Below are 12,473 nucleotides of genomic sequence, written 5' to 3'. Positions count from 1 at the left end.
GTTGTTCCCTATAACCTTGAAATGTGTTAAGTAGGTATAAAAAATAGGTGAATAGATGGATGTGTCATATCCGAAAACAATGCTGATGTGTGAATACTATAGTTCAATACTTACTGTAACTGCCATGCCACCTTATTTCACCAGATGACCCAGTGGATATTGTCTCCAAGGTGAAGTCTTTTTGTCGGGAAAAGAATTATGATTTCCCTGTAGAAGAATTTACTACGAAAGACAAACATTTCATATGCGAGCTTACTTGCACTCTGAAGTTTTCATACCTTGGCAATGGTGAGTTACATGTTTTGTGATCTTTTTCTTTATACATTATAATGTACAAAAACCTCTAAAAAAAAAGTAGACTTTTACACAATCATGTTATTTAGTTTTTGTAAATGCAGAGAATATCCCCAAGTCTGTGTGGATTTCTTCTGACAGTATAAACATATGAATGTTAGGCTTACTTTTTCCCCTCATTTCTGAAGCACTGTCATTGAAAGCGCTTAAAGGTTTGTACAGCTGTGGTAGCAGGAGGAAAAGTTGTAGGCAGAATTTGACTACCTTGACATTATCCTTGAGAGCAAGTTGTGCCATTATCCCAACACTACGTTCATATGTCAAATAAAGCAAATAAATAATGTTGCAATACAGATTAGCTAAAACAGATCTTCATAGATACCTCTCTTTACACTGTATGTAGTAACCAGGCTCCCAACCCACCAACAAAAAATTGGAAAATCTACACATGGTATTAAGATTAACAGCCATGCACAATGTGCTGTCAACACAAAACAAGATTCACCTTTACAGCAACAGCAACAGCAACAGCAATGCGACTATGTTTTTTTTATTTAGAACAGTATTTATCAAATGCAAATAAAGTGTGAGTTCTTTACATCAAGAATAATGACCTCTTTAAAATATATTTTATATTTTCTTCTCTGTAACCCAGCTAATTTAATAATTATTATGCTGTGATGGCCACCTTGTCCTCCTTATATTTTGTTTAGATATGCACAGAAGAATTCTTTTTCATTTTAATTGTTCTGAAAGCATCTCCATTTGACCCTTTTTCTGTTATGTGCCACTCATCACAATGCATGATCTGTATGCATATTTCTCTAATTTGATGACATCTTCTCATTATTTTCTCTTTTTGCAGTCGATCCTTCTCTGGTTATTTTTGTTCCTTTCTTTATTAATCTCAAACTTCGCTATAATTGATTTGATTGAGCTTTGGAATTTCTATTCAATCTGAAACAAGAAGCTTTCTAGTAAAGACTTTGCCTTACCAATTCTAGAATCGTATAACTTAGTGCCATCAAATGTCTGCATTTTGAATAATGATGATGCACAGTGTTCTGGTGAACAAGGCGGTCATATCGTGATCACCGAGTACAAAAGCTGCCTAAGTTAATGGAAGCCTAGTAACAAATTTAATGTGAAGATTTTTGTAACTGTTTACTTACCATAAGTTATCCAATGCTTCACTGTAAGATATACAAATCTTTCACTGCAACTAACCTACAGTATTTGCATTTTTAGATAATAAAGCATACAACTTTTAGTTTATTTCATTCTAGCTCTGTCTTGATGCTGTTTATTGTGAATCTGAGGCATATTTGTAGCATTGGTCTGCAGATTAACTATTTATTTGAAAAACCCAACTTTACTTATCATTTTTCAGGTCAGTGATAATGGGTGTGTGCATGTGTGTGTATTTCTCTATGTTGCCAAGTTTGTTTGCTTGTACTCTATGACTGTAAGTCTCTGAACATTTTGTCATCATTTTCACAATAAAATGTTCTTCTTCTGATTGCTTGACACCAAGCCTTTCTGATACCCAAACATAATTTTGTTTTCAAATGTCTAGGGAATTTCAAGCACATTACGTTTCAAGTAAATTTGATATAAAATGTAATTTGGATTTTACAAATCTAAGTTATTGTGATTTGTGTTTGGAAATGATAATGATAATACTGTATGTGAATTTCCCCTTGGGATTAATAAAGTATCTATCTATCTATCTATCTATCTATCTATCTATCTATCTATCTATCTATCTATCTATCTATCTATCTATCTATCTATCTATCTATCTATCTAGTAACAATAGTATCTAAACAAGGCTTCTTCAAACACACACAATTCCACTTTGTTTCTCTTTTACCTCTCCTCCACATCTCCAGGCGAGCATTGTCCTCCTTCCACCCAACTCCGATCTGCCTGGAGTATATATCTTCTTCTTTTGGCTGCTCCCGTTAGGGGTTGCCACAGCGGATCATCTTCTTCCATATCATTCTGTCCTCTGCATCTTGTTCCGTTACACCCATCACCTGCATGTCCTCTCTCACCACATCCATAAACCTTCTCTTAGGCCTTCCTCTTTTCCTCTTCCCTGGCAGCTCTATCCTTAGCATCCTTCTTCCAATATACTCAGCATCTCTCCTCTGCACATGTCCAAACCAATGCAATCTCGCCTCTCTGAGTTCATCTCCAACTGAGTTGACCCTCTAATGTACTCATTTCTAATCTTGTCCATCCTCGTCACACCCAATGCAAATCTTAGTATCTTTAACTCTGCCACCTCCAGCTCTGTCTCCTGTTTTTTGGTCATAATTTGGTATATATTTAAATATAACTATTTACTAAATATGACAAGAGTTAATTTACACAGGAGGCCTTCAAGTTTGGACAAATGTAGAAAAAGTGGGACAAATTTGGACAATTAAAGCACCAGCACTCTGTAACATTTCATATTTAAATTAATTTGACTCATTCATTAAATAGTGCTCTTCAAAAAGTTTTTTAACCAGCTAATGATGTCAATATAAAACTTAGAATCGAAAATTTTAAAACCCTGATTCTTTGACAAACCACATTTTAAGAGCATGTTGTTAAAAAAACAGCTTTAACAAGTTTGTGTAATTAAGGTTATCTTGAAAGTAACTAATTCAGCAGTATAGATGTAATAATGTTTGAATTTTTATTTTTATCATTATTTTTAAGAAGTATTTTCAGTTGCAGGAGTGAATATGTCAGAGAATAAAATCAGAATGTGTGCATATTAACATAAATCAGGCAGTCCATGACAATATCATCCTTTATAAACCCTGTGCTAAATCTCCCATAATTATAATATTCCCCCATTTGTTGTTGTACTGGGGTAATCCCCATGTCCATCGCACATTAAAAATCAAGCCCTGCATGGTATTTTGATATTTATGGACACCAGTACTAGTTTAGTTACATAATAGCTGGGTAAATACTTGATGGATGTACCAGCTGATGTAAATGCTGATGTAAAGCTGTTGTTACTGTTAGAATATAAAATACATAAATACTAACGTAGAAAAGATGAAATAGTATTGAACTGAATAACGGAAGTGCTTTTAATAAAAAGTGTTTGAACAGGATTTCTGTTTTTGCTGTGGTATTGAATAGGTATTAAGTATTCTAAGATTTCACCAGTATTGGTATCAAATACAAACAAAAATGTGGTACAGTATGCCTAACAATCATGTTAGAAGAGCTTTCTCATTTAGGAATTCATTTTCCAAGATACAATCCAGTCTATCAAAAAAAAAACACTCTCAAATTTCATCAAGTATTTGAAGATCATATCTATTTTCACTGTTAAATACTGAGAGTATAGTATATAACAATTCTGATAATATAATGCTCAGCCTATTTTTTAATTTCCCCTATAGGTACTGACCTGGAAGAAGCCCAACAGGAGGCATCACGGAAAGCACTTTCAAGACTTGCAGAGATTTTTGAATGGGGAGTGCTTGCTAAAGTGACAAATGAGTCACCTTTGGACAGACTTACGCATCTTTTGCAGAAGCAGGAGCAAAGTAAACTGACTTTTGAGAGTGGAGACACTAAGCATAAAGCCATCCTTTGCCTAGATTTCAAAGATTTTTCTATTCAGAGCAAAAAGCATGACTCAAAAAAAGCAGCACAACAAGAAATCAGTGATCGTCTTCTGCGACTGCTAGAACATGGTAAGGAATAAGACTTCATTTTAACTGCACATTGAATTTCCTCTGCATAAACTGTTAATTTATAAAGTTATTTAAACATAGCAGGACTATTATATATTCCGGATTAGTTCTGTTGATTGACTGTCAGGACTCAGCAGGCACAAAATTAAAATACACTCAATAATTGGAAGGCACAGACGTGATCCTCCATCACCAAATAATTTTCTTTGCAGCTGGAAGACAAAACTAGGAAACCTGTGCATTACACTCCCCTAACTACTAGTGTAACAGAAGGGAGTTGGTGATGAATGCCTTTTGGTTGAGCCTTTAAGGGCTTGCTTTGCTCGCTTATTCCTCTTTGGACAGATTCTAGTGCCTGCCTAGCTAGCTACCTCCTAATGGTCACAAAGAAAACAAAACATGGTTCAGAAAGGAGGAACCCTGCCAAAGCTCAAATCAGTTAAATATGGAGAAACCACAGAGGCATTTAAATCAGAACACACAAGCGAAGAAAGGATTCAGAGTCAAATGGGCATGTGAAAAATTGAGCTGAATGTCTAATTCTTACAGTAAGTAGAAGGTTGTGTGCAGTTTTCATCTCTGCATCACACAAAGGACATGACAGTATTTAAAATCCAATGATCTAATGGTTTACAATCCAGCACTTTAGCAGAAACATAAAATTAGAAGTTCAAAAATTGACCTGTCAGCAAATCTGTCAGATGTAAAATAATATATCAGGTTTTATTTATTTGATAATTAATTTTTGGCTTAATTATTTTTACAGATTCTAAATCACAACATGTCCTGCTCCAGTCACTATCAAACAGTAAGTTTGAATTTTGTTTTTTGTATCATTAGTATTAACCTTTTAAGTATTACCATTAGTAATGATATAAAAAACTCTGTGATGCGTTATATCTTAGGACAGTCCAGGCAGAGCCGCTCTGTTTCTAGGGTTCCATTGTCTCATAATGAACAATTAATTCCTGCTTCTAAAGAAATCCTTGCTAACTTTGATGCAAATGCGACACGGAAATGTGACATCTAATGGAAACTTCTCAGTGATAATAAAGCAGCTGATGCAACAGAGGTGTAGCTAATGAAGTAACTAACCAAATAATATCCCGACACGCTCCAGGCCATCCATAAATGGGCTGGACAGACTCCCTTCCTCATTATTTTAACTATTATGATTCACAGACAAAGGATGGGCGGATAATTGTGGCACTTTTCTCAGGAGCTTCAGTGGCCACAACTGGCTCTGAAATCTCAAGGATTTCAGAAGGAATCGTGGCTAAAGTGATGTTTGGTGGAAGTTGAAGGTAGAAACACCATCATTAAGGAGTAAGTGGGAATGAAGTCTGAAACTCTTTGACCACGAAGTCTATACCTTCAGTCAAGATGCAAAGAATAATTAACAATGCACTCCTTTTTCCATTTTACACCTATACAACATGAAAATCAAGTGAATTCTTAACACCTTTTTTGTTGTGTTTGGTTATATTGTGTTGTGTTATCACATTATTTATCTATATTTGTAAATGCAATCGTTTTACTTGGTAGTTTTTATTATTTTTACAAGAAAATGTTCATGTTTTTGACGCTCCGTTCATAAAGTTTTGTGAGTCCGCTAAAGTCTTTTCTCATTTATGATTGAGGTGGGTTAAGTTAGAATACACTGAGCTTATTTTGTATGGTCCCTTTAATTTGATGTTTAATTTATTTCGATCTTAGTGAAATTGCTTTTGATTTTTTTTAACATACTAGGATCAAGTAGTAGCCCTTCATCACGTAACAGAGTACAGGAATGGTTTGCAAAACAAGGCTTAACTATTCCTCATTATGAAGATACAACTTACAAACATGGTGCAAAGTTAACATTTTCTGCAAAAATCCAACTCACGCATAAAGGTAAGTAGTCTGTCCTTTTGCTCCTTTATAAATGGACACTTGGAGTGAGAAGCTCAAGACTCAGATAAACGGAGAAAATGTGGGCGGAATGAGGAAAAGAGCTGACAATCTCAGAGGTCATAAATATTTTGAATTTCAAAAGAATTAGTTAGTCAAACCAGTGGGAAAAGTACTGAATTTCAGGGGCCTCATGCATAACACTGTGCGTAGAATTCACACTATAACATGGAGTAAGCACAAAAGCAGAAATGTTCATACGCACAAAAAAATCCAGATGCATAAATCAGTGCATACGGCAACTTCCACGTTTATCCGCTCCATAAATCCTGGTCAGCGTGAAAAGTAACGCACGTGCCTGCTGTCCCGCCCCAACTCCTCCCAGAATTATACCTCTTTGAATATGCAAATCAATATAAATAGCCCTGAAGCTCAGCCTTCTGTGAAAAGACAATGGCAAAAACACGGGAGAAAATAGAAGAATATTAGTGAATACCAAGTGGAGGCAAGGAAAAACATACTATTTGTTGGTTTAAAAGTGGTATAAACAACAAAAGGAAGTTGATCGAGTGACATAGTGTGTCAGAGAAACTTGAAAGCTCAAGTGCCCGAAATAAAAAAAAAAGTTGTCCGATATCAAAGTTGCCGCGAAAAGGCAATTCGTACCCACCGTCTGAATGTCATATGAAAGCTTATTAGGGTAAAGAGAAAAAATAAATAGGCACACAGTGGGGAAAAAAGCATGAAATGTCAACTTTAATCTCGAAATTTCCACTTTAATCATGTAGTTTATTTTGTCATTAAAGTAGAACATCATAAACTTCATCTTAAAATTGTTTAATTTACCAGTTTCTCAAATCCCATCGTAACTAAAGTAGCATGTTAAATGTTTTGTTTTGTATTTGATCTTCTATGTGCTCTATGTGTGTGAATCACTACGTGCTTCCGGGCTTTCTCCACCACCGACAGGACACAGAATCCATTACATTCGTAATATTACAGCTCTCTGAATAATTAAAATACTGAGATGTATACGTGATATCATTTTCACGATGATAGGAATTAAAGCATGTTATTAAACATGGGAACATGGAGGCGCAGTGATTGTTGATGTCTCACGCAAAATGCTTGCTGCGCCATGCGCGACCTTCGATGAAATATTTTATTGTAGAAGTACTGTCTCTTTCAAACGTACTAACCTCCAATTCTCTTCCTTCCTTTTCTTTCTCCAAATACCCAATCACCACACAATCAGCTCTGTAATAGACGTTAAGCCATCTGTAAACTTAGAAAGCAGATTCTTCAAAACTTTTAAGGAACATTGAAATATCTTCATAGTACATGTTAAATTATTCTATCCATCTATCCTTCCAGTGTCACGCCAGCCACAGCAAGAATACAGCACGAGGCAGGAACAATCTGTGAACGGAGCGCTAGCTCCTTGCTAGCGCTGCAGCACCGTGTCCTCACATGTTTAATTATTAACAATATACTGTAGATTATTTAATTGAAGTTAAAGTTTTATCTGTATAATATAATAAACATATTATGCTGCATTTCATCTTAGAAATTATATTGTCATCATATATAAATACACCCTTTATAAAGTGGCTCAGGTTGTGCAATATTACAACTGTATCGCAAGTTTACAGTAAGGTGATTTTACTTATAAGTACAAACCGTTCTACAAGGAGCACTTGATAGACTGATTGAGTGCGTTTATTTTTCTTGGGATGAAACTGTTTCTGAACCGCGAGGTCCGTACAGGAAAGGCTCTGAAGCGTTTGCCGTATGAGAGCAGTTAATAGACAGCATGGCTGAGGCAGCGTGTGCTTGATGCTGTACACCGATAATTCTCCTTCCAATCAGCTGCTGAGCTGTGATTCCACACTCAGATACAGTGATATAAATACTCTCAGTGGTGCAGTGAGAGTAATACAGAGAAAGATGATCTGCTGTGGCAACCACTAACGGGAGCTGAAAGAAGATAAAGAAGGTGCAGTGAGAGTAACAACGCTAAAGCAGCTATGGTATTTAGAATAGTTTGACCATTCTGTGGACCATTATACTGTTACAGCTTAATTACAATCAGATGCCTTAAACTAATAAACAATATGCAGTTAGTTTCAGTGTATATGATAAAGCCGCGTCAGGGATGTGGATCTAAAAAACAAAGGATAACCACACAGGAACAGTAGCACTGCTTTGACGCTGGATGCCGCCAGTTTGCAAAACTGAGAGGAGAACTTGCGTATGCCAGGGCTGGAGCTACCGTGAAAATGTGTGTGGCTTTACACCAAGTTTAGGTTTTATACATTTGAACGAGGTTTCAATCCCATTAATGGTGTTCACATAAATTTTATTTGTTCAAATAAAACTGTATTTTTCTTTAAATAAAGTATGGAATGGCAGTTCACCAACACAGGCATACATAGCTCCCTATCTGTGGGATCAAAAGGATATTTCAGGGAGCAACTTGGTTGCCTCTGTTCCCTAAGTGAATGCTCGATTCACTTGAGTCTAAGGTTCACCTTTCTGCTGTGCCTTATGACAGCGTGCAGCTGTGTCCAAACATCTAAACTAGAGGCTTCCATGAACTAGTGGTTTTCAGTTATTCTTAAAGGACTGCTGTAGTGTTCACCCTTTTAACCTGCACAGTGCCACATGCACTGCTTTTCATCCATGCTTAGAGTCATTCCACTAGACCACACCAAATTGTGTTAATGTGTGTTTGGCTTTAGAAAACAAAGAAAGCCTTGCCGCATATTTTGTTCTTTGGGAGCCTTAACCAACTAAATATCAAACCACAATACCATGCAGCATTGAATGTGTTATTTTCAAATATGATTTTTTTGTTTTAAATAATGCCTTTACTTATGGTATATGTTTTTATTTCTCGCCTCAGATGCAAAGCCAACCTGGGAGCTGACAGAGGAAGAACTACTCAGAGAACTCAAGGCTTGTATTGAGCACATTGTGGGTTAGTTTGAGACAACCTGCATCCCACATGTCATTGAATCAGTCATGTTGAAGGATAGTCACCAGGCCTCCACTGGGCAGATTATGTCTATCTGGAGACTGGCAGAATGTTGCTCCTTTATATTCAATGTTCATTTTTTAATCCCAACAGACACTTTCTAAGATGACTGTATCTTTTCATCTGTAAATCTGGCAAGTGTATTTTAAAGAGGATTGTATATGTTTAATCAAATTGAGGCATATGTGTTGACCTGTTTCAATGAAATGAGAAGACAAGCTTCAGAAAGAGATTTTTAACCAATGGCAAGCAGCACCACATAGTCATCATTCTAACCCTGGCGTCAGACTGTCTTTCAGCTGAAAACAAATGGGAGGAGTTTTTCTTGGGATGAGAAGAGTCTTTTTATATTAAGAAACCTCAGTTATCTCCAAGCTGATAGGCCAAACTCACGTACTGTATTGATATATGACAAGCCCACCTTGTTGAGTATCCCTAATTTTATTCTCTGCCTCTGCATACTGTACATTTCACCCTGACAAAGAACTGATGCAGGGTTAAATTATCTTTATTTGAATACATCCATGTAGCTTGACATATGATGTCATTTCACTTTTTTTCTACTTTTACTCTCGCTGTCTCATTGGATTTCATTTATTTAGCTCATGGGTGTGAATCTCATTCAGTGGATGATTCATTTAGTCTCCTTCCAAACTCCCCTTTAGAGTAGTTTGTATTTTTTTCCAGGGAAAAATAGGACATTACTTACTTAGTCTGAACAAGATATATCAGCTTTATGAAAAGCTCCTTTCAATATCTTATTTGTTCATATTCAGTCCTTGGCATAATGCTCAGAAACCTTATAACAATTTAGCTTATGAAAATATCTCCACGCGGCTGCAAGAAACAATTGAAATACAGTGCCCCGTACAATCATGATTTTTGTGAAAAGTCAATACACTTCCATAATGGAGGGGACCACAGTTAGTTTCCAGATGCGCAATAAGCATTGTTGAACTTATAGAGCAACCATCTTAGCCTCATTGGTGTCAATGGCAGGGTAGGCCTTTGTGAAGACGAACTTGTTTCACTATAGTGCTTTCAGCATGGGAAAGGTGCTCTATAAATAAAATTTATTATTGCCATTATTATTATTAGAACAGGGTTCAACTTGTGTAAATTATATTATGTTACTAATAATCAACCTCTTGTTTTCGATCCAAACACTACATTATCCATCCATCCATCCATCCATCCATTATCCAACCTGCTATATCCTAACTACAGAGCCAATCCCAGCCAACACAAGGCTCAAGGCAGGAAACAAACCCCGGGCAGGGCACCAGCCCACCGCAGGGTACACACACACACACAACCACACACAAACCCCCTCAAACACACACACACCAAGCACATACTAGGGCCAATTTAGGAACACTACATTATATAGTGCCTCATTAAAGAAACACTATTCCCCACTGATTTCACTACCATTTTATATAGTGTTTTCACAATAATTTTCATCTCCAAGGATGAAAGAAAGGCTAATGTGGGCATGGATCATTGCTGGGCCAATGGAAGAAGCCAAGCAACCACTGAATCTGCCTCTTGTTCTTCTGTTATTTCATAAAATAATATAACATCCTTGCCTTGACATTTGTTTAGCTGGCCTTGTCTTCTAGCCGTCTTCTTGTTGCACAATTAATTGTAAAAATTAAAGTTATGTTTTTATAATTGATTATTGCTTGTTGTGCAGCATACTAATTAGGGCATTGGTCTTTAAACCCTCTGTGTGACTCTGGTTTTATTGCACTATAAAATCAAATGATTATGCTTGCTCTCTTGCAGCACCAAATGTTTTTTTTTGGGAAAGCTTCATAACATAAAACATAATCTCTTTTTATCAAATGTGTAGATTTTTTCCTGTAGACTTACAGTTATATTGTATGTTATACCTCTGCTGCTACTCCAGTTTCAGTTCTAAGCTGCACTTGCACATAGTACTATGGTCCAGTATCTTCTGTTAATAGATCTCTGTAAGAGTTCATTTAGGTGTGACTATCACTATAGCTTATTACTTAGGAGTGGTCTCTCTCTTTCTTTCTCTCTTTTTCTCGCTCGCTCTCTCTGTCTCAGCCTTGAATGAAGTTGTTGTTCCCAGCCCCTGATGATAAAATAGAGGAAAACGTGCAAACATGGAAAGAGGCCTAAGCTTTACTCTTTAGATGTTATCATCAAATAGCTAGTGCCATAAACAAAAGCAAATAGTTTGTGATAATCTGAACCATACAACCTGATAGTGATAAATGTGCCGTCTCTCAGGCAGCACTTAATCTTACAGTTTCACAAAGTCTTGGTTTGACATAATCCTTCTCTTTGTACTAGTTAGTTCATTGTCTGGCTTTATATAATCATTTTACTACTGAGGCTCATAAATTCTTCTGTCTCTTTCCTTATGCTTTCTTCCTGTGGGTAGAGATCGGGTATCTACAATTTCTAGAAAACCATCCTTATATTATGTAAATTCTTGTCTCCAAATGAAGTGTTAATATAAATAGATCCATGCATGTGACATCATTTGCACTCAAAAGCAGCTCTTCTAAAAACATGTCACAAGCGACACACTCAGAAACAGTGCTTCTAAAAGAAGTTTGACAAGTGGACCGTGGCGCTGTGCAATTTGGAATAAATTATCTCACCCTGTGAGGTGCAGGCTTCAATTGGGAGTGGTTGTGCAGGAATGTGCTTCGCTCTGGGGACAGTTTTGGTGCCTGGGTGATTGTGTATGCACGTGCAAATGTGAGCATCAGTCAGGTGCCTTATCACTGCTTCAGAGGGAGCGGTGCAACACACCTGCACCCAATTAGGAACGCCGAATATAAGAGGAGCCTGCATGGCAGAGAGGGGGAAATGAGAACAGGTGGGGAAAAAGAAAAGATGAAGGTTAAAGGACAGGAGAAGAAGGCAGGAACGGGAGTGAACCAGTGTGGAAGAGAGGAGGCAGGCAGGCCGGAGGAGAGCCCCTCGAGAGAGTGTGAGGCCGAAGTTCAGGGGCTGTAGGGGGACACTCCATCTGACCTGGAGCTTGCTCCCACAGAAGTCCAGGGAGAGGTAGAGATAAATGGACAGAGCAAGGTGAGGCTCGGACTGGGAGCTCTGCTGTGAGCCATGGCCAAGTAGGGACCCAGGCTTCTATGTGAAGGTCTGCTGTGCTTGTTAGTTGGAAGTCTCCTCTGCTGCGATGCCCCATTTGGAGATTTCAGTTTCAAAGGGATGCCCTGAGGACTGAGATTTTTAGAAAAGTTTCCTGACATGGAATTGTAACCTTTTTTTATAGATTATTTATTGAGGTTTCAAACACCACCATTACTTTGATTTTTATTGGATTATTACTTTATTATTGAAGAGCTGGCACTGTGTGCTGTTTTGAACACTGATTGTTTGTTTTTGGGACTGATTTTAATAAAAGCACTTGTCACTTTTTTGCACCTACCCCTTGCTGCATGTGTGTGTCCTTCTTTACCTGACTCATCTTGGTTATGATTATCGATAGTGACGGGCTCAAGAGGCTTTCAAACAGATACGAGACCATGAAACCAACC

The 12,473-nt window shown here is 37.2% G+C and overlaps 1 protein-coding gene across 5 annotated transcripts in view; it reads left to right on the top strand.

Annotated features, from left to right (window-relative positions):
• Window positions 1-10,176, top strand: part of LOC120523627 — a 96,887-nt gene extending 86,711 nt beyond the window's left edge. For 4 of the 5 annotated variants that reach the window (XM_039745096.1, XM_039745098.1, XM_039745095.1 and 1 more), the window contains 5 exons: window positions 145-288; window positions 3,708-4,004; window positions 4,771-4,812; window positions 5,754-5,897; window positions 8,800-10,176. In XM_039745096.1, the coding sequence (XP_039601030.1) occupies window positions 145-288; window positions 3,708-4,004; window positions 4,771-4,812; window positions 5,754-5,897; window positions 8,800-8,879 (707 nt within the window). In that variant the 3' untranslated portion in view covers window positions 8,880-10,176. The remainder of the gene's footprint in view (window positions 1-144; window positions 289-3,707; window positions 4,005-4,770; window positions 4,813-5,753; window positions 5,898-8,799) is intronic. The other variant, XM_039745097.1, reaches the window with a different exon arrangement.
• Window positions 10,177-12,473: the final 2,297 nt, after the last annotated feature.

The sequence above is a fragment of the Polypterus senegalus genome, chromosome 2 (assembly GCF_016835505.1).
Source record: "Polypterus senegalus isolate Bchr_013 chromosome 2, ASM1683550v1, whole genome shotgun sequence".
NCBI lineage: Eukaryota > Metazoa > Chordata > Cladistia > Polypteriformes > Polypteridae > Polypterus > Polypterus senegalus.
This window is presented reverse-complemented; position numbering and strand designations above follow the sequence as displayed.